This window comes from Ctenopharyngodon idella, chromosome 18, assembly GCF_019924925.1.
Source record: "Ctenopharyngodon idella isolate HZGC_01 chromosome 18, HZGC01, whole genome shotgun sequence".
NCBI lineage: Eukaryota > Metazoa > Chordata > Actinopteri > Cypriniformes > Xenocyprididae > Ctenopharyngodon > Ctenopharyngodon idella.
Window position 1 is genome coordinate 30,718,269 of NC_067237.1, and position 23,083 is coordinate 30,741,351.

The 23,083-nt window shown below is 36.9% G+C and overlaps 1 protein-coding gene across 1 annotated transcript in view; it reads right to left on the bottom strand.

Annotated features, from left to right (window-relative positions):
- The window catches only part of LOC127499479 (Golgi apparatus protein 1-like), a 53,734-nt gene extending 42,864 nt beyond the window's left edge, over window positions 1-10,870 (bottom strand). Inside the window, 1 exon segment of the mRNA XM_051869828.1 lies at window positions 10,411-10,870. Coding sequence (XP_051725788.1) covers window positions 10,411-10,752 — 342 coding nt within the window. The 5' untranslated portion in view covers window positions 10,753-10,870.
- Between the last annotated feature and the right edge of the window lie 12,213 nt (window positions 10,871-23,083).

Consider the following 23,083-nt stretch of genomic DNA (forward strand, 5'->3'; position numbering starts at 1 on the left):
AATTGTCATTTGAGCTTAATTTGTGTTGAACCTGGTATATTCCTTTATATTCACTCTTTAAACGTTGAGTCTAATTAATGAGGCGGCACTATTTGAATCTATATTTGTGAATCTATACAGACTGTGGGCAGTGTCACAGGAGAAGCATTGTGGGAACAGTGGTAATGTTTAACATTATATGTTGTAGCACAACCACTTAACAGCCTGCCAAGTGCAGTGATCACAGCACGACTCTGAAAGGTGTGGAAAGTGGAGAGAAGTCAATGCAGCAGACTCTGGTTTCTGTTCAGTGAGATGCAGTTTCAGTGAATATATCATCCATCCTCAGATGCAAGAGTGAATGTGGAGATGAGGGAAGAGAGCGAGGGATTCTACAGGGTGCCTATCTTTATTCTGAGTGAGAAACAACAGCTCCCTTACTAACTTTATTTACTTTGTGGGGAAAAAAAAAATAAAATAAAAATAATAATATGTACAAATGAAGGGTCTGTAGTACATTAAACAAGACCAGTTGAATGTTTATGAATATTCTTAGGCAGCAAAGAAAAATCTCACGGCTGAATGGGTAATAAATTAAAAATTAGACAAAAAAAAAAAAAAAAAAAAAAAAAAAAACTTTAAACCTGCCACTGCAAATAGCAACAGATAACAATGAGATAGTTTGAAACCACACATCAAGACCCTGCAAATGAAATAAAAACAAAAATAAATGTACATGCTAGTAAATCAGCCAGACTGTTTCAACATTATGCCTTGTCTTTCAATTGTTGGAGTAAAAAAAGTTGCTTGTTAACATAAAAAAAAAAAAAACACGGGATTTTTATGTTGTAAATATAATTTATTCTGAAGAAATATCAGTGTTCAATCAGCTTTGACATATTTAAATCTGCATATTTGTGATATTTAACCCAAGGGCATTTTTTGTTACCTTTATAAAGGGCTTTTTCCCCCTAATTTTATTAAATGTATGCTTCATCTTTCATTTTAAATTCTTAAAATTGACCAATATATTCAATTGGAATAATAAGACACTATAGGGCTGTTACGACCAAATTAAAGCATTTACACTGAAAAATTACAACTGCATTAAATAATGTTATGAGATTATTTTAAAAAAAAAAAAAATTATTATTTTTTTTTTTTTTTTTTGAAAATACAAATTAGAAATGTTGGGGAAAAAATGAACATGAAACTAAACCGCCAGTAGGTGGCGGCAAGTGACCGTCTTAATGAGTGAGTCATTACGATTCGTTCAAACTGTTGATTCATTCAAGAATGAAACCGATTCGTTTAAAACCGCTGAATCATTCAGTAATGAAAACACAAGTGTTTCTGTGAGATGTGCAATGGTTCTGCTGTGATCTTTGTTTGGAACTATTTCCACTGCTGAAACAGAACAAAAACAGTCAATATTGCATCTAAAATATAAGTGATTTAATTTTAACTACTTGTTTATTGAACATATGAAATCAGTGTCACATTTTCAATCTTGATGGTATTCAGGAAAGCACTCTGGTCATGTGATGTTGCTTATCTGTATCATATGTTATGTTATAAATATAAAAACTCCACATTTTGAATTTTTACCACAGTATGTGAGATTATTTGCTTGTTCTTCACTCATTTGTTTCGATTTCTCCTCAAGAGGATGCGCGAGCCTCAAGAGCGCAACCTTGTTACCGTCAGTCCATATTATTCATTATCGATCGCTTTGGTGATTGCCTAGTTTTTTTCTATTCTTTTTTTTTTCTTTGTTATTGACGCTTTGATGTACAAGTAACATTCTTTCATTAGCCCTTTTAAAAAAATCAACTTGTCCCAGACAAGTATTAATGTCGAACCCTGTGTAACTGTTCTTTTCATCTTCTCTCTTCAGCTCTTTACATTTTGCGCGTTAGTTAGCTCACTGTCACGTGACAACGGAGCCAGTGAAAGCGAGTGATTGACGGCTAACATTAACCAACCTAAAATCTGCTTTTAAACTTAAGAATGTAAAGATTAAGTTTAATTGGCTGTATGATAGAACGGTGGACTGGTCACTGTATCACCTCACAGCAGGCACATACTGTGCAGTAATTAACTAACGTTTTGTAGAGAAATGAAAACAGGTTGCACCTCAGCAATTATTTTCACTCGCACAAATGCTCCCAAATATATTTTGAGGTCACACACATTAAATTTAGGGAGCATATGCGACTAAAATGGTCGCAATTTCGAGCCTTGTTAATCATAGAACAATAAAACGTCCATTCTAAAAAAAACAGCATACAACTATTTTCTGTTTTTGTCAAAACCAAGTATCGGTAAGTCTGTTTTGTTGGCTCTCTCTCACTCTCTCTCTATATATAAAAAACAGTAGAACTATTTTCTGTTTTTGTCAAAAAAAAAAAAAAAAAAAATGTATAATTGAAATTTAAATAGTGTACACACAGTTATTTAAAATAATTATATTTTCTATTTCACTTGCCTGTATATATATATATATATATATATATATATATATATATATATATATATATATATATATATATATATATATATATATATATAGGCATGTGATATAGCCATAGCCATTCACAGCGTGCTGATATACAGCATGGCAACTCATGTGATATTGCATTTATACAACAGTTCGACAGCACAAGTTAAAAAATAAATAAAAACAACAACAGAGTGTCTTTAAAAACCCTCTCTTGTGCAGAACTACTTACTTCTGCCACAGATTCAAATCTCAAGTTGACAGTATAACAGTTGAGCCCAAGCCTCCATTACTTCTGATTCTAAAACTTTAGAACTAGTAACAAAGGAACGTTGAGTTGCTTCATTGAAGCTTGTAGAGTAGAGTATTATGAGAGAGAGAGATAGACTAAACGAGTGTATTACTTGCATCTGATATAGCATTCATTCTTCAGGTCGATGTCCATAATATTATATCCATTATAAAAAATCAGTTTGAATGTTTGCTGAGGAAGGCGATATCTTTGTCCTTTTAAAAGATTTCCCATGACAGCGCTAAGACAACTTCCTTGTTTACAACCAGTCCCTTTCAATTTGATACTGACTCACTCACAAAGACAGTCTTTTCCACCATCTAATGGTGTAATAATGTAACTTTTACTGAAGTCGAAATCACAATCACTAACGCACCCTCTCTCAATCCTAAATATGGCATATTATTTATATATATATAAAAAAAGTGAATTTATTAAACAATTATATTTAAATTAACAACAATAGCTATTAGACAATAGAAAAACTCAAGCAAACGTAAAAAAACAGCGCTCTAGTACAGGATTTAAGTTAAATGTAGCATAAATAGTTACAAAACTTAATTTTCCCCTTTATCCAAATCGATTTGCATCTGGAACAAGTAATAGATTAATAAGACCAAAGATTGCCTGTTTGATGTACCCCAAATGAATTATATTCCATGTTTAACCACTATCTACATAAGAGCCAGCAGCAAATTCCCGAAGGACTGGCCGAGATTAAGCTGTTCTCTCCGGGTACACAAGCGCTGAACAGCTGAATCTCCGAAAGTCTAAACAAATTGTAAAATGGGCGCTGTTTATATATGAGTCACAAATTTGAGGTCTAAATAACTACATTCTTGCCTAAAAAAAACTTGTAAAACTACATTCCGTGAACCAACAACAGTAGTATTAGTAAAAAATATGGTGGATTTGCTTGACCGCCATGACAGTCACCACAAGCGGATTGATACAAATGGTGAAACGGTTCCAGTGCTGACACTGGGGGAATATTGCACGGCTTTCAGCCAATCAGATTCGAGATCCAGAAATGACATCCCATTCTTAATCTGTAGGGTTTAATATGGAGTTGGCCCACCCTTTGCAGCTATAACAGCTTCAACTCTTCTGGGAAGGCTTTCCACAAGGTTTAGGAGTGTGTTTATGGGAATTTTTGACTATTCTTCTAGAAGCGCATTTGTGAGGTCAGGCACTGATGTTGGGCGAGAAGGCCTGGCTCGCAGTCTCCGCTCTAATTCATCCCAAAGGTGTTCTATCGGGTTGAGGTCAGGACTTTGTGCAGGCCAATCAAGTTCCTCCACACCAAAACTCGCTCATCCATGTCTTTATGGACCTTGATTTGTGCACTGGTGCGCAGTCATGTTGGAACAGGAAGGGGCCATCCCCAAACTGTTCCCACAAAGTTAGGAGCATGAAATTGTCCAAAATGTTTTGGTATGCTGAAGCATTAAGCGTTCCTTTCACTGGAACTAAGGGGCCAAGCCCAACCCCTGAAAAACAACCCCACACCATAATCCCCCCTCCACCAAACTTTACACTCGGCACAATGCAGTCAGGCAAGTACCGTTCTCCTGGCAACTGCCAAACCCAGACTCGTCCATCGGACTGCCAGACAGAGAAGCGTGATTCGTCACTCCAGAGAACACGTCTCCACTGCTCTAGAGTCCAGTGGCATCGTGCTTTACACCACTGCATCCGACGCTTTGCATTGCACTTGGTGATGTAAGGCTCGGCCATGGAAACCCATTCCATGAAGCTCTCTACGCACTGTTCTTGAGCTAATCTGAAGGCCACATGAAGTTTGCAGGTCTGTAGCTACTGACTCTGCAGAAAGTTGGCGACTTCTGCGCACTGTGCGCCTCAGCATGAGGTGACCCCGCTCTGTGATTTTACATGGCCTACCACTTCGTGGCTGAGTTGCTGTTGTTCCCAATTGCTTCCACTTTGTTATGATACCACTAACAGTTGACTGGAATATTTAGTAGTGAGGAAATTTCACGAATGGACTTATTGCACAGGTAGCAACCTATCACGGTACCACGCTTGAATTCACTGAGCTCCTGAGAGCGACCCATTCTTTCACAAATGTTTGTAGAAGCAGTCTGCATGCCTAGGTGCTTGATTTTATACACCTGTGGCCATGGAAGTGATTGCAACACCTGAATTCAATGATTTGGAGGGGTGTCCCAATACTTTTGGCAATATAGTGAATATATAGATTGTCTGTCATACTCATACCGCACCTACACTGAATCATATCACTACAAGACATTAAAAAAAATCAGAGTGCTACAAGCTTTACACCTGTTTTTACACTACAGAGGTAAACAAGAACAGACGTTCCTCATTGCCATTCGTGCTAAATCTTTTATGTGACAAAGCTAACAAGATGGAAACAGCAAGCAGGATGTTTATTTTTAGGTGACAACATTGTTCAAAGAATTAGAAGTCACAATGAATAATCGGCTTCACATCAGACTAAGGAAAAATTCTAACCCCTAAAAAAAGGCCCATAACTTCTATTTTAATAATGTTTTTAGACAGCTGAATTAATGGATCAAAGCTACTGAAGAGAATAGCAGCAACCTCTGTTTTGTCCTTACACTAGGCAAGACAAAGATTGGCTGGCAATTTTAAAAAGTGTTCCACTGTCATCAAAAAGCAACAAAAGTTGGACAAACAGTTGAGAGAGATCAAAAACATGTCATGCCTTTGACTAAAGGTGACAAACAAAAAAAGATTGGCTAAAGAACAACCACATGATTGTAGTCCTGCGAGCTAAATTTTGTGACTGCAACACATTTGAAACTGACAGTTGCAATCAAAACTATGATATCTGATAGCTTTTCCTCTGACAATAGCTGTCAGAGACTTGCCTTTGTTCAAGCCATTACAGGATTTCTGCACCATTAGTCAAAATGAAAGCAATTATTCAACACTGACCCTCACCAATTAGTGAAACTTATGAAACCTGTCAAGAACATTTCTAAATCACATTTCATCTTGAAAATCCGAAAAAAAGACATTGTATTTTGCTGAACGAATTAAGGCTATTTTTAGAACCATTATTGTCTTTATTTTAAGAGAAAGCAATGTAATTACAACATTCAAGGTCCAGAAAAGTAATAAAGACATTGTTAAAATAGTCGAAGTGACTGCAGTGGTTCAACCTTGATGTTATGAAGCAACTTTGATGTTATGTTTTGTTTTTTGTGCGCAAAAACAAAACAAAAATAACAACTTTATTCATCAATTTCTTCTTTTCCCTGTCATTCTCATATGCTGTTTCTGTAGTAAACTGACATAGAACCTGGAAGCGCTGCACTAAGTCTACAACGTAAACAGCGTAGGACAGGGTTGGCAATTAAGTTTGGCATCGGGCCCAAAAAAATTTCGCCACTAGATGGCGGGCCAGAACATAGTCAAAAAAGACTTGAATAAGCCCATTAATGGCATGTTTGAGTCATGCTCTTAACGAACTATGTTTTATTTCCTCTTTCCATATTGTGAATAATAAATGTGTATCATTTTAATTTGCTTGTTACACAATGGATCCTAACGTATTGTAATAATTATTTGACGTAGCCTGCTTTTACACTCAGAATTATTCCTTGGCATCCTCACCGACTAAACTGTATTTATTTAAATTGTTTGCGTGCTGGAGGTATGCTATTACGGCGTGTGCAGAGTGATGTTAACATTTAAACTAGCTGGTGAGAGAAAATGGCACTATCAAAAAGTCTAAAGAGGAAAGTTGACAGCGAAAATAGGGCATACAAAGAAGAATGGAAAGACAACTATGTGTTCATCCTACCTGGTTTTGTGAATGCAAAGCCGGTGTGTCTTATCTGCAATGAAGTTGTCGCTGTTTGCAAAGAATATAATATTAGGGGCCGTTAACATGTCGCGTCTAAAAACGCGTGGAAAGCGCGCCTACGCCTCTTTCGCCTCCTTTCCAAAGCGCTTGCGCTCCCGTGGCGTCTGTAGTTGCTATGCAACCATGAACTGCGCTCTCCAGACAGATCTACTTCAGAACCAGCCGCTATCAAAATAATCTGGCCGCGGGCGCGGGCCAGATATATTTGTTGGCGGGCCAGCGGGCCGCTTATTGCCGACCACTGGCGTAGAAGAATGACAGAGAAGAAAACCTCTCGGGTTTCATCAAAAACATCCTAATTTGTGTTCCGAAGATGAACGAAAGTCTTACGGGTGTGGAACGACGTAGGGGTGAGTAATTAATGCCAGAATTTTCATTTTTGGGTGAACTAACCCTTTAAGAATCATCATTGAGAATAATAAGAAATACAATAAACGTAAATGTCCAGAAACATTAATAAGAAATCAGAGAAATCAAACATTTTAACTGACATGAAAACAATGTCACAATGCCAAAAAAAAATAAAAAAAAATATCATAAGTCACAAAAAATGGCATCATTTTCTTATTCAAAATATATATATTTTTCTTTGTTTTTTGGATTTGTAACTTTACATATCCTTTTTTATTTTCAGTTAACACATTGCTTTGCATTTAAGGAAGTAACCATCTACCAACACGAAGACCATCACACTATGAGCTGTCAAAGCCACAAGACATGTGATCTCCCCCTCAGCAGAACACTGAAGGAGTTCATTCCACTTCATTTTAGATTTATTAGTGTTTATTTCACACTGACATTTCCATACTAACAACAACAACTTTACAGCCAACAAACACACACACAAAAATGAGATAGCTCATTCGAAAAAAGCAAAAACGCAATCAGTTAGCTGCCTTATTCATTCGATTCTGTTATATCAAACAAAACGTTTGATTAAGAGCGAAGCTCCTTCATTTACTTTATCAGGATGTCTCCCCTCAGCCCCGAATCCCCGCGGGAGGTTCTCATATCAGTCACGCTAGCTGCTTTGTTTACAACAAACCAACCACGCTGTCCCACCAGTAGAGGAACCTGCTAAAAATGCAAATTACATTGAGACAGACGTGCTGCAGCTGTGCCACGACCACCTTACCTCCCGCCTTCAAGCGTTTGCAAGGGTTCGTTCACAAAAAGGCCGACCGGAGGGGTCTGACCTCAGGGAGATGGTAGAAAGAGATTTATGGACACCATTTACCTCTTCAGAAGGCCACAGCTGTTACCGAGCCTCTGCAAAGCAATTATCCCAATAATTAGAGCTGCGGTCAGGACTGCTGAAGCAACCGTTCGCGGGCAAATGAACTTGGCATGCGGTGCAGGAGGAGAGACTGTGAGATGAGTTTACAGCTTGTCTTGATGTTTCATTCATGCTAGCATAATTATCATTTTCTATCTGCTGCCAATGCCAAAACCAATGGACTGCTGTTGGCATGGATGCTTGTAGTGGCTCTTTTGTATACATAAAATATAATTATTATACATAATATTCTATATATCACAAAGGTAATTGTTCCAAAAAAAAAAAAAAAAACTGAAACTCCAAACAAATAAATAAATACTATACATATATACTACCACAATTTTTTTTTTTTTTTTGGATGAGTATTATCCACAAAAAAGTGAGTAATTCCAAATAAATACTACATATATATACATATATATATATATATATATATATACACTGTATATACACACTTCGGACGTTCTCTGCAAGCTACAACACACCAATATTGCTCATACATACACAGCATTTAGACCAATTAATACAAGCATGTTACCACTGAATACATCAGAGCAAGAAATGAAGCCACCCACATTTCAATTTTCACAGGCAAGAATGGATAATTAAAAAGAAATGAACTTGAAGCGTACATCCAATTGCATTTCAAGGCTAACGAAACAAAGATTTGACACCCTAAATGGGACGCACATAATAGTCGTGTTTCAGACAGACCGCTATCTGAAATGTCCCTCAGGTGTTGAAATTAGTTATCACGGACCAGAGAGCAAGACCTCGCTTCAACACTAATGAGAGCCTGAGTCTGTGAATTACTGAAGACAGAGAGAGAGAGGCATAGTGCCATCAATATAAGTTTAAAGCTGTGACTGTAATGAGAGCTGGATTTTAGCATACTGTGGGCGAGACTCCGAAATAAGAGACATTTAAACAGAAGTTCAAGAGGTTGTTAAAGTCTAGCACAGAAAACTGCTACTGTAAGATGTTTCTCGGCCTAAATGAATTTGTGTCTAGCTGCAAATGAACTTTGGCCCTTGTGATTGCCAGATGAAAAGTGGTGCACAATCAGAGCCAAGCAGTGACAGAGGAGGAAAAGCTTAAAACAAATGTTTAAGTATAGCTAATGTTTAATATGCATACGTCTTCGATCACACCGAGATCTACTGCACAGATAAAAGTCTCATTTTCTACTTATCGTGGAACTCAAATAAAATTATGAAGCATGCTTACACTAACTTTTTAGTGACCAGGGACTTTTAAAATCTAAAAAGGAACAGTAAAGTACATTAAAAGTGACTTGTGGACTATGTTACAAGTGAGAAGTTTGTGTAGTTTGTGTAAAAACAAAAATACAGTTTTAAATACAGTATTATTCACTGTGAATTAAAATTAATTTTCATAAATTAAAATACGGTGCATCAAGACATGTCACGTTTGCTGTTAATGACAAATGTCAAAAAACATTTGTTTTTTGTAGCCTATTTTCAATGAAAAACAATTTGTGTAGTCTGTTCAGCACACAAAACTATTGTATGGCTTCAGAAAACATATTTTATATTCACTTTTATTGGATTATTATTATTATTATTGTACAAAATATGTAAGCATCAAGACTTTTCATCATTCCAAACTAATTTTATTCTAAAAATAAAACTTATCATAGGGCATCAGCTGTGGCAGGACAAAAGTTTTCCTATAACCGTTTCCTCATACACAAAACTAGGTCAATGTGCCAACAAGCACGGCACGGCAAACTACAAAAGACAAATCTAGTTAGTAGATTTTAAGCTTGTTCTTAAATTAGTCCAATCCACATTAAAGGTCTGTGTTTGTGCAGCTGAATAAAGGCAAAGAAAAATAAGAAAGTTTACATACTTTATATAAACATTTACTTGGATATTATGGTCAGAGTCAAGATTATGCACCTGCAATTAAAGACTTCGTGAAAAAGTTTGCATGGGAGAGACAATCACCATGGTCAGGATGTCATTTTCCCACAGCTCCACAATAATTAGTCACAGTATGTGGTATTTACAGCTCAAATGACTGGCTGAAAACAACCTGGCAGCACAACTGAGAAACTGCACTTGAGATAAATGGGAATGCTAACACAAAGCTTTTATCAGATGTTATGGACCTCCTTGGTCAAAACAGGGAAGACAGATAACTATTCAACAAGGCATTTCATGGAGCCTTTAATATCAGCTACAAAATTAAATAGGTAATATTTGGAAAAAAAAAAAAAAAAAAAGTTTCACTAGGAGTTTAGATCTGGAAAGCTTGACTATAATATAATATATGATATAATTGTAAATATATATATTATTTAATATTATTATGTTATATTATTAATTAACAAAATACTACAAATAATTATTATTAAAAAACTTAATTATTTATATAAAATGTATTGTATAAAATTATTATTTTGTATTTGTTAATTTTTATATACAAAAATAAGCATCATCATCAGGATTCTTGCTCACCTCCTTTTTGTCCTGCAGGCATTCCAGTACAGACAGGTTATTTGTCCAGGTGTGTTTTGGACACAGCCGGGTCACGTCGTCCCGGCAGGCCTGCTCTTCTGCCAGCTTCCAGCCGGTGGATCTTCTAGACTGAAAACCGGAGGACGCGGCGGCAGCAGCAGCAGCAGCGGCGGCGGCGGCGTTATTCCCGGGATTCGGTAGCGCGGCTCTGAGCTGCTGGTTCATGGCGACAGCCGGAGGATGCACATTCCCGAAACCTGGAAGAGGTTTAAGAGCCTGTACGGTGAGAAGGCAGAGAGACATGAGGAGCAGCAGCAGCTGAACACGTCTACACGCCGCCATCTTCGGCCACAACAGCTGAATCGAGCTCCACTCACTCCTCCTGCTGCTGAAGACACAGCGCTGACCAACCGACCCTACTACGGCGAAGGATTTGCTTATGAATATGAATTACGTAATGTGACGTAAGCCCAGTAAGCTTTACTGATTGGCTATATAACTCACGTTCGTAAATAAGCCTCTAACAGCTGTCCAATAAAAGATTCTTATATAAGGAAGGCATGGATCATGAATATTAATTACGTTAAGTAACAGACACTCCAGGAAAGTTACCAAGCAACGTCTATTGATGTATCAGTTAGGCCTTCGACATAGTGGGATCAGAAAATCGAGTCCGCCTCAGAAAACTTGGCGAGTTATGTAGGACTCACTTCACTGCTTACTGCAGAGGATTTAGCACATATACTCTACAAAAAAAAAAGATTAATTTTTACTACTGAAATCATGTGAACCATAACATTCAGTGCTGTCTGTGGTCGAGGTATAGGCTAAGGCTATAAGTTTGTTTGTTTAATATAGTAGTTTAATATAATATAAAATAATATAATATAATAAGTAAATATACTCACATGAGTAGGAGTGCAATATGGCTCTATATCAGCACGGCTGTGATTAGGCTAGAGGAATCATAGCCGTGATGATATATAGATAGAGCATGACTAGTGATATTGCTTTTATACAACATTAGACAGCACACGTGTGTGAATTATTAAGAAACAACAACGAGTGTCTCTTGTGTGCGGAACTACTTCTTTCCGCCACTGAATCAAATCTCACTGAAGCGCATTGTATTATGAAAAAGCAATAAGCCCCAAGAAGCCGTGATTTATAGTGAATTTATAACAGCTATGGGGCGTTGTTAGGCACAACGCGGAGCGGAGTAGAGTAGTAGAGTACTATGAGACAGAAAGATCAACTAAGCCAGTGTATTACCTGCATCTGATAGATCTATAGCATTCATTCTGTCAATCTTATATTCATAATAAAGTTTGAATGTCCACTGAGGAAATTAATATCTTTGTCTGAGTAACCTTTTAACAGAAGCTAATCAATGCATTTGTCGGTTGCGTCTTAAAGTAAAAATAATGTCCTTGTTTCTCCAAGTATGTCCGCAGTACTACAAACCATGCCCCTACTACAAGTTACGCCCCTACAATGAAAGCATTTTGGGATGTCATCAGAGCCCCTCTTTCTGGAATCGCTGATGTCGTACTAGAATCGCTCTTCTTCTACTTCACTTTCTTTGCTTTTTAAGCTATCGCCACATAGTGATTAGTCATTTTTGTTTTCCTCAGTTTTTTTAAAGTATTTTAATTATGACGCTCTACACTAAATTTTACTTTTATGGAAGGGGTAGGTAACAGTTCAGGGTTGGGGGGTTGGTTTTTAGCTGTAATTACCATAAGTTTGTATTAATTTGATTGTATTTATTTTATGTTTGACTAATAGCTGTTATTTCATACTTCATAAGGTTCGAAAGCAAAAAGTTAGCCTTACAAACATTTCATACATAAAACATGAAATAATTTACTTTAAAAGATGGTTTTATAGTCAATGACATTTTTTTTCTACACGGGAGTCATAATTGTAGTAGTAGGCATAACTTGCAGCGGCGTGGTTTTTAGTAGTGCGGGACTTGTGAGAAATCATAGACTGTAAGAAATATGCTGCCAGTATAGATCCGGCAGAAATAAGTGGAATGATACAAATTTTGAATCTGTGTCTGTGTGTGTTCGACTTGAACACACACAGACATACTTTGATGTCATACAGCGATTGGCTGTGCATCTCCTCTTCAAGTCGAACACACCTCCTGTCTAGTCCTTCTTTCACTAATAGGCTATATGCATGGTTACTTCTTCCTGGTTGTCGTTAAGCCAGCTCAGGCATTTCCGGTGAACTGTTAGCTGTTCATTCTGTAGTCGCTGTACATCGACACAAAACCATCAGTGGTTGACTTTTTAATGTTGTATTCATATTTTAATGCAGTTATCACATTTACCTAATTTGCCAATAAACCAATTCTATTGATTGCAATAAAGACGAAGCTATTGGGAACGCCGTGTCTGTAATTAAACACGCACATGCATTTTTTCCCCAGCACTTCAAATGTTATTTTTAATGTGATGACCACAAACATTACTTGTTCATCCTTCTGAGATTGTCCCCATTGTAAAACCGAACGTTTAAAAATGTAGGAAATTCAACATTTGATAGAAAACACTTATTTAAAAATAAAAAAGACAATAATTACCACTTTAACCAGCAGGTGGCGGCAAAGTAGCATTTATTTGCGCATATATCAGCCATTTCCTCTAATAGTTTTTCACTTCGTTTTTGACTAAATATTAAACATTATAAAATAACACATTTTGTCAATGTGAAGTATGAAATACTCAAAAAATCTTAAGAAAAACAATAACTTTTCTTGTGAATGAATGACACAGAAAGCGAGCACCGCGCTTTCCCTTTGTAATCGCACCAGCTGTCAGTCAGTGCAGCACAAGATCAATGATTTCAGCACACTTGTAAAAACACACATTTTATTCAATTAATCTAACTAAAGTGTACAATAAATATTTAATTTTTTAAGCTTTTTTTCACATAAAAATGTGAAAACTGATGGTCGAATTGAATTTAGCCGAGGAGGAACAATGATGTACGTCTTTATTTATTTATTTATTTTTTATGCTGTCTTACGTTTGAATAACTAAATTAATGCTATGCCTGACTATTTAAGTGACTATATTCTGATTATAGACTAAGTATTACACTACTGATGCTCAACACACCAGCAAATGATATCTCACCGGACGGTTTCGAGCTGGCTTATATTATTGCGGAAGTTCCAAAGAACGCTCCGTGCATATAGCCCATTGTGCTCACCTAAGGGCCTCATGTATAAAACTTTCCATAGATTTCATCCTAAAAGTGTGCGTATATGCACAAAAGCTAGATTTTGCGTACACAGAAAAGTTTTCAAATTATAAAACCATGCGTACGCCAGAACCTATGCAAAATTCCCTTTATAAAACCCAGTCAGTGGAAGATTGTAGTAATCATATGAAGCTTACAACTCCTAGTTTTACTATGCATGACATTATCTGCATATCATTTCAATGCACATTCTCATCCACGTGATACCATGTTTACAAGACATAAGGAAAATATGAGATAGGACTACAGGTGCTGGTCATATAATTAGAATATCATCAAAAAGTTTATTTATTTCCCTAATTCCATTCAAAAAGTGAAACTTGTATATTATATTCATTCATTACACACAGACTGATATATTTCAAATGTTTATTTCTTTTAATTTTGATGATTATAACTGACAACTAAGGAAAATCCCAAATTCAGTATCTCAGAAAATTAGAATATTGTGAAAAGGTTCAATATTGAAGACACCTGGTGCCACACTCTAATCAGCTAATTAACTCAAAACAAAGGCCTTTAAATGGTCTCTCAGTCTAGTTCTGTAGGCTACACAATCATGGGGAAGACTGCTGACTTGACAGTTGTCCAAAAGACGACCATTGACACCTTGCACAAGGAGGGCAAGACACAAAAGGTCATTGCAAAAGAGGCTGGCTGTTCACAGAGCTCTGTGTCCAAGCGCGTTAATACAGAGGCGAAGGGAAGGAAAAGATGTGGTAGAAAAAAGTGTACAAGCAGTAGGAATAACCACACCCTGGAGAGGATTGTGAAACAAAACCCATTCAAAAATGTGGGGTAGATTCACAAAGAGTGGACTGCAGCTGGAGTCAGTGCTTCAAGAACCACTACGCACAGACGTATGCAAGACATGGGTTTCAGCTGTCGCATTCCTTGTGTCAAGCCACTCTTGAACAACAGACAGCGTCAGAAGCGTCTCGCCTGGGCTAAAGACAAAAAGGACTGGACTGCTGCTGAGTGGTCCAAAGTTATGTTCTCTGATGAAAGTAAATTTTGCATTTCCTTTGGAAATAAGGGTCCCAGAGTCTGGAGGAAGAGAGGAGAGGCACACAAGCCACGTTGCTTGAGGTCCAGTGTAAAGTTTCCACAGTCAGTGATGGTTTGGGGTGCCATGTCATCTGCTGGTGTTGGTCAACTGTGTTTTCTGAGGCCCAAGGTCAACGCAGCTGTATACCAGGAAGTTTTAGAGCACTTCATGCTTCCTGCTGCTGACCAACTTTATGGAGATGCAGATTTCATTTTCCAACAGGACTTGGCACCTGCACACAGTGCCAAAGCTATCAGTACCTGGTTTAAGGACCATGGTATCCCTGTTCTTAATTGGACAGCAAACTCGCCTGACCTTAACCCCATAGAAAATCTATGGGGTATTGTGAAGAGGAAGATGCGATATGCCAGACCCAACAATGCAGAAGAGCTGAAGGCCACTATCAGAGCAACCTGGGCTCTTATAACACCTGAGCAGTGCCACAGACTGATCGACTCCATGCCACGCCGCATTGCTGCAGTAATTCAGGCAAAAGGAGCCCCAACTAAGTATTGAGTGCTGTACATGCTCATACTTTTCATGTTCATACTTTTCAGTTGGCCAAGATTTCTAAAAATCCTTTCTTTGTATTGGTCTTAAGTAATATTCTAATTTTCTGAGATACTGAATTTGGGATTTTCCTTAGTTGTCAGTTATAATCATCAAAATTAAAAGAAATAAACATTTGAAATATATCAGTCTGTGTGTGATGAATGAATATAATATACAAGTTTCACTTTTTGAATGGAATTAGTGAAATAAATAAACTTTTTGATGATATTCTAATTATATGACCAACACCTGTATATGTGCTGTCACATTACATAGCTAAAAATCATTCAGTATCCTTGTCTTGTTTTAGAGAAAGTTTTCAGAGAAGAGTTATTCTCAATCTTTACCACTGGCCAAATTGTATTAATTGTTTTAAACAAATCTACGCAATTATGCCTGTAAGGTAAACATATTTTAGGATGTTCATATTCTTTAATGGAAACAGATAGGCCTTATTTTTATTTTATTTTTTTATTTTTTTTTTATTTTTTTTTTGCAGTGTAAATAATTGTCTGACTCAGCGCGTCACTGACAAAACTTAAAAATAAAACGTATCTTACCATTTCCTTCAAATTCTATCCTTCAAATACAATGGTATTTTTCATAACATTGGGAAGACCACGAAAATGGTTATAATTAGGCTATACTGTCTGTCTGTGCACGCCACCAACAGCACACCCGAGTGCAGCAGAGGTTGTACAGTAGCCTACTGTGTCATCGGACACCGAGCGAGTCCTTCGTCTGCCATTAGCCTATAACGTCTTTGTTGCTGAGTAAGCCTCTTAGACGGAATCAAGTGAGCATCATTGACCATTATTCACGCTAAAATATTTTCTCAGAACATTAGTTCTGCTATTTAGAACACAATTTAAAGCGGAATTATCATATGCCAAGCAATCCTCGCTGTAGTTAAAACATTAAAACACAGCATGCCACAGGAAAAGTGTTCAAAAGCAGCGCATTCACTATATTTTCAATAGTAACTAATTAATATAAAAAATGTTGTAACTTCTGGATAATGATTTCATAAAATTTTACTGCTTAACTCCAATAATGGCATGGCATATTTAATCTAAATGTGTATATCAGATGCAGTGGTGTATAAAGTACTTGAAAACCATACTTAAGTAAAACTATGGATATCTTACCAGAAAATGACTTCGGTAGAAGTTAAAGTCATGTTTAGAATATTACTTGAGTAAAAGTATGTGATATTTTTTGTAGCCTACTTAAGTATGAAAAGTATTTAATATATATATATATATATATATATATATATATATATATATATATATATATTAAATGTACTTAAGTATTGAAAGTAAAAGACTAAGTAGACTACAAGTAAATGTAAAATATAAAAGGTGCGAAAAAATATTATTAAAAATTGTTCTATACACAGTTTGAGCAGCAAGATTGTGTTCAGTTTTAACTCTTTCTTACATTTTGTTTTCTTTGAATTAAAAAAATGGCAAAATGTTTATTGTAAGTTAAATACTAATATATTAATTATACATTGATCATTCGTGTTAATTCATAGTGCATTATAGCTAATGTAAGAGACAACTTTAAAATGTTAAAATGTAGATGTTGAAATTAACAATGAACAATACTTTTATTAACCTTATTTAATGTTAGAAATGGACTCTTATTGTAAAGTGTTAGTATCATTTCATTTAAATCCAAACAGTCATGCTTAAAAATTGCCATATTTACACACAAAGGCATAGCATAGGTCTATATGTATACTTTTACACATTATTTGCCTCTATTTTAAAAAACTTGATATGAAAACATGTACTGTAGTGTACACTGTATAACCGTTTTGTTGTCTATGTTTTAAATCCGTTTTTGAAGTGTCCCGCTCTGTGCAGCGCGCAGCCTCACGTCACGTGTCAAAACAAACTCTAGGGGGCATCAGTGATAGTTTTTACTTTCGCCTCTAGAGGCCGCTCTCGTAGAATATAATGACAGCGCACTTTTCTCAGCCGCTCCAGCAACGGACGCAACCGGAAAATGAAATTAACGGCCCTGTCCCAAATGGCACGCTTCATGTGCACTTTCGGTCTTGTGGACTTACAATGGCCGCTGCGTGCGCGTGTCCGTTAAGTCCACAAGATCGTAGGGTGTCCCATTCGTTATTTACGCTTAAAGGTCTTTGCCTTGGTCTTTGCTGTGATTACAGTGTACCCTTTGCTATTTGGTCTTGATTTCTCTTTTGCTTTGGTCACTATCTTTAAGTATTTCCTTTAAGTATTTACTTTAGTTACTCTTGAGTCATCTCCACTGTACATGTTTAAAAGTTTCCAAATAATGCTTCATATAATCTAATTTCATATAATCTATCCCCATCTGATATGCGTGTATCTTGACAACAGTATTATCTTAATGCTTAATCTATCTTGATGTTTAGTATTGCTGTGGAATTCCTGTTCCACAGTAATATGACGTTGCTTGAAAAGGGTCGCAGGCAGGTCAGCTGGCTCACCAACCGTAAATCAATGACAGAGTCCATATTAATCCACTTCACTGACACTAAACAAGCTGACATCAATAAGAGCTAGTGTGAATAAGAAGCACAAGACAGCATAATATAAAAGCCTTCTCTGTTGAATGAAGGTAATAATAAGCCACATAATGATCGATATAAGACTAAAGTAATGTGCATCTGTAAAAATCTTTATACAATAAGTGCACTTCAAGATGGTAAATGAAGGTCCTTAACCTTTAAGTCATGCTTGAAGACTAGAGAAAAAAACATACTATATTTTGTTTTGTTTTTTCTCAAACCCAAAGAGGAAAATTCCTTTTGGATAAATCAGAAAGAGCTTTATTGCCAAGTATGTCCTCAATGTTGATACGTTAGAAGCAGGAAAAAATGGGCAAGCGTAAGTATTTGAGCGAGTTTGACAAGGGCCAAATTGTGAGGGCTAGATAACTGAGTCAGAGCATCTCCAAAACTGCAGCTCTTGTGGGGTGTTCCTGGTCTGCAGTGGTCAGTATCTATCAAAAGTGGTCCAAGGAAGGAACAGTGGTGAACCGGCGACAGGGTCATGGGTGGCCAAGGCTCATTGATGCACGTGGGGAGCGAAGGCTGACCCGTGTGGTCCAATCCAACAGACGAGCTACTGTAGCTCAAATTGCTCAAGAAGTTAATGCTGGTTCTGATAGAAAGGTGTCAGAACACACAGTGCATCGCAGTTTGGTGCGTATGGGGCTGCATAGCCGCAGACCAGTCAGGGTGTCCATGCTGACCCCTGTCCACCGCCAAAAGCACCAACAGTGGGCACGTGAGCATCAGAACTGGACCACGGAGCAGTGGAAGAAGGTGGCCTGGTCTGATGAATCACGTTTTCTTTTACATCACGTGGATGGCCGGGTGCGTGTGCGTCGCTTACCTGGGAACACATGGCACCAGGATGCACTATGGGAAGAAGGCAAGCTGGCAGAGGCAGTGTGATGCTTTGGGCAATGTTCTGCTGGGAAACCTTGGGTCCTGCCATCCATGTGGATGTTACTTTGACACGTACCACCTACCTAAACAATGGTGCAGACCATGTACACCCTTTCATGGAAACAGTATTCCCTGGCTGTGGCCTCTTTCAGCAGGATAATGTGCCCTGCCACAAAGCAAAACTGGTTCAGGAATGGTTTGAGGAGCACAATTCCCCATCTGTGGGATGTGCTGAACAAACAAGTCCGATCCGTGGATGCCCCACCTCACAATTTACAGGACTTAAAGGATTAGTCCACTTTCAAATAAAAATTTTCTGATAATTTACTCACCCCCATGTCATCCAAGATGTCCATGTCCTTCTTTCTTCAGTCGAAAAGAAATTAAGGTTTTTGATGAAAACATTCCAGGATTTTTCTCCTTATAGTGGACTTCAATGGTCTCCAAACGGTTGAAGGTCAAAATTACAGTTTCAGTGCAGCTTCAAAGGGCTTTAAACGATACCAGACGAGGAATAAGGGTCTTATCTAGCGAAACGATTTGGAGACCATTGAATTCCACTATAAGGAGAAAAATCCTGGAATGTTTTCATTAAAAACCTTAATTTCTTTTCGACTGAAGAAAGAAGGACATGGACATCTTGGATGACATGGGGGTGAGTAAATTATCAAGAAATTTTTATTTGAAAGTGGACTATTCCTTTAAAGGATCTGCTGCTAACATGTTGGTGCCAGATACCACAGCACACCTTCAGGGGTCTAGTGGAGTTCATGCCTCGATGGATCAGAGCTGTTTTGGCAGCAAAAGGGGGACCAACACAATATTAGGAAGGTGGTCATAATGTTATGCCTGATATATATATATATATATATGGGTGGTTCTGCAACTACAGGCACTTTTTCAGTCCCAGTAGTGAAATTTAAGGTTTATGTTAAAATTTGTCATCTAAAGCTTCATAAATATAAACACTGTGTCAAACTCTAAAAAATGCTGGGTTAAAAAGAACCCAAGCTGGGTTGAAAATGTGCAAACCCAGCGATTGGGTTAAATGTTTGCCCAACCTGCTGGGCAGTTTTATTTAATCTAACTATTGTTTAAAAATTACTAAATGGGCGGCTTAAAATGAAACCAAAATAGGTTGGAAATTAAAAATCAGACACATAATTACTAGAGGCAACAATAATAATCAAAAGGTGAACATTTATTAATAAGCAATTTAATAAATGTTTATTGTTTAATTGTTATTAATTAAACTTATTAATAAATGTTCATTAATTAAACATATTAATAAATGTTAATTTCCAACATATTTTGGATTCATTTTAAGCAAGCAATACAGTAATTTTTAAACAAAAGTTGAGTTAAATACAACTACCCAGCAGGTTGGGCGAACATTTAACCTAACCACTGGGTTAAAACAACCCAAATGCTGGGTTTGTCCATTTTCAATCCAACTTGGGTTGTTTTTAACCCAGCATTTTTTAGAGTACATTACACACCTTGACTTAAAAAGCAATGAATGATTGAAATTATGGAAACAGAAATTAGCATGTGAGCACATGGCTTACAGATTGGGCCACCCCCATTAGGTCACTCACAAGATCCAGAAAACTAAGATAAAGATCATCTTTTCTTCATAAGTATTTATTATGTGTCTTTACCATTCAGCTTAGTAATTGTTTATTTTGAACTACATTTTAAAAATGAATTTATATTACTGTTGAATACATGTATATGTGGTGCTAAAAGTCAAAACTGATGTATCAGACCTTGCTAGCTGCCAGTTATCAGCAATATCAGCAAAAATGTCATTTCCGCAACATGTCTTTACCGCAGCATTTTTAGGTGTTGCGGTAAAGACCTTGCGTTGCGGTAGAGACAAATTCAAGTTTTATACTGTAATCTAAATATAAACATGCCATTTTTGCAACCCTAGATGATACCAAATTCATCTAATAAGATGACAGAAATGAAGAGATGTAATGAGAAAAGACACTGACAGATATGAAGTTATGGAAAAAGAGCATTAAAAAAAGAGCAGATAAACTGACAAATCAGAGGATAAACAAAAGAAACCAGAGGACAAAACAAAATACTGAAGGCCTCAAATTAGTTTGTTGTTATAATATAAGTTCATAAAAGTAAAAGTTTTTGAAACAAGAAAATCAGTTTAAGGGGAGACACTACAGGCAAAAACACTGTTTTTTCAGGCGCTTGTCAATTTTGAGATTTTGCACTTTTGGCTTTTCATAAAGTGTTTTTTCAGACTGGTGGAAAGAAAACATCCAAAATACATTTTTAAGTGTATATCTTATAGCACTTTATCTATTTGCGTCTATAGATTTCAATTACAGTAAATATCTTTAAAGGCCGTTTTCTCAAAATCACATTATGAAATAAATGTTTTTCTCCAAAACACGCTGGCCACAATAAGGGCAATAATTAAGAAGTTCCAGATGTTACAAATCTGCCTGGAAGAGGATGTGTGTCTAAATCGTCCTAATGCGCAGTGAGGAGGAAAGTTTGAGTGGACAAAGACTCTCCAAGGATCACAGCTGGAGAATTGCAGAGATTAGTTGAGTCTTGAGTCTCAGAAAACCTAAAAAATATGATCAAATAGCACCTACATCCCCACAAGTTGTTTGGGAGGATTTCAAGAAAAATCCTCTGCTATCATCCAGAAACAATCTCAGGCATATTTAGTTGTCAGACAAGACTGGAACTTCAAACGGGACCGGCTTCTATGGTCAGATGAAACTAAAAAAAGAGCTTTTTGGCAGCAAACCCACCAGATGGGTTTGGTGCACACATGGATAAAAAGTACCCCATGCCCACGGTTAAATATACTGCTGGATCTTCAATGTTGTGGGCCTATTTTTCTTCTGGAGGTCCTGGATATATTGTTCAGATACATGGTATCATGGATTCTATCAAATACCAACAGATAAAAAAACAAAACCTGACCGCTTCTGCTAGAAATCCAATAATGGGCTGTGGTTTGATCTTCCATCAGGACATTGATCCAAAACAAACATCAAAACCAACACAAAAATGTGTCACTGAGCACAAAATGAAGCTTCTGCCATGGCCATCCCAGTCCCCTGACCTGAACCCTAAAGAAAATGAGTGGAGTGAACTGAAGAGAAGCACCTACCAACATTAAGCTGGGAATCTGAAGGATCTGGAGAGATTCTGCATGAAGGAATGGTCTCTGATCTCTTGTCAGGTGTTCTCCAAACTCATCAGGCATTATAGACTCAGAGCTATTATCTTGGCAAAAGGAGGCTGCAAATAGTATTGAATAAAAGGGTGCCAATAATTGTGGCCAACATGTTTTGGAGAAAAACATTTATTTCATAATGTGATTTCCCCCCCCACTTTCAATTCTTTTCCTTCAGTGAAAGGTTAGATTTTTGCTAATTTTATGAATTAAAGATCAAAAGGATAAACAATGCAGATTTATTTTTTTTTACAGTCTTCTTTGATCATATTTATAAAGGGTGCCAATAATTCTGACCACAACTGTATATATATATATATATATATATATATATATATATATATATATATATATGTATATATAAACAAAATAGACAAATTTGTGCTATATACAAATAGAATAAAATAGAACAAACAGGGAATGGAATATGAAGAAGTAGGGTATTGTCAAAAAATATAAGCAACGCGGGCAGGCCTTATATGCAGGGCAGGCCTTATATGCTCTCAGGTAAGGGGGTGGGACCTTACTGGTCATTGGCCGCACACTTCTGTCTGTCTAGCCAGACTTGGTGCAATTGGATGCTTCTGCAGAGGTCAGGTACTGATGCCCTTCCCATAGGTGGATCTCTCCACTTGATGTTTCAGAAAACCGGGGTTACAACGGTAACCTATTGTTTTCTGATGTCTGATTTTGTAGCTGAGCCAAACCAGACAGTTATTGAAGTACAGAGGACAGACTCAATGACTGCTGAGTAGAACTGCATCAGCAGCACCTATGGTTCTGCTATATGCAGGAGGTTGAATACTTTTTAATAAGTTATGTGACTATTGGTTTCTACAGAAATGTGGATTAATATAATGTAAAATAAACATTTACAGGTAATAAGCTATTCAAACACTGCTGTTATGGATTACCACAATTAATACAGAAATTGAGTACAGAACTTCAAACAAGTTTGTTACAATCTTGCTTTATTTAAGTTCTTTAAAAATGTAATATTATGCCATTTATTTATGAGGTAGTGATGACATTTAATACACTTTTAGTTGTTTTATAAAAGAGAGTTAAAGAAATGTTTCCAGCAACATTACTACAACAAATCAAGTGGAATATGAAGCAATGA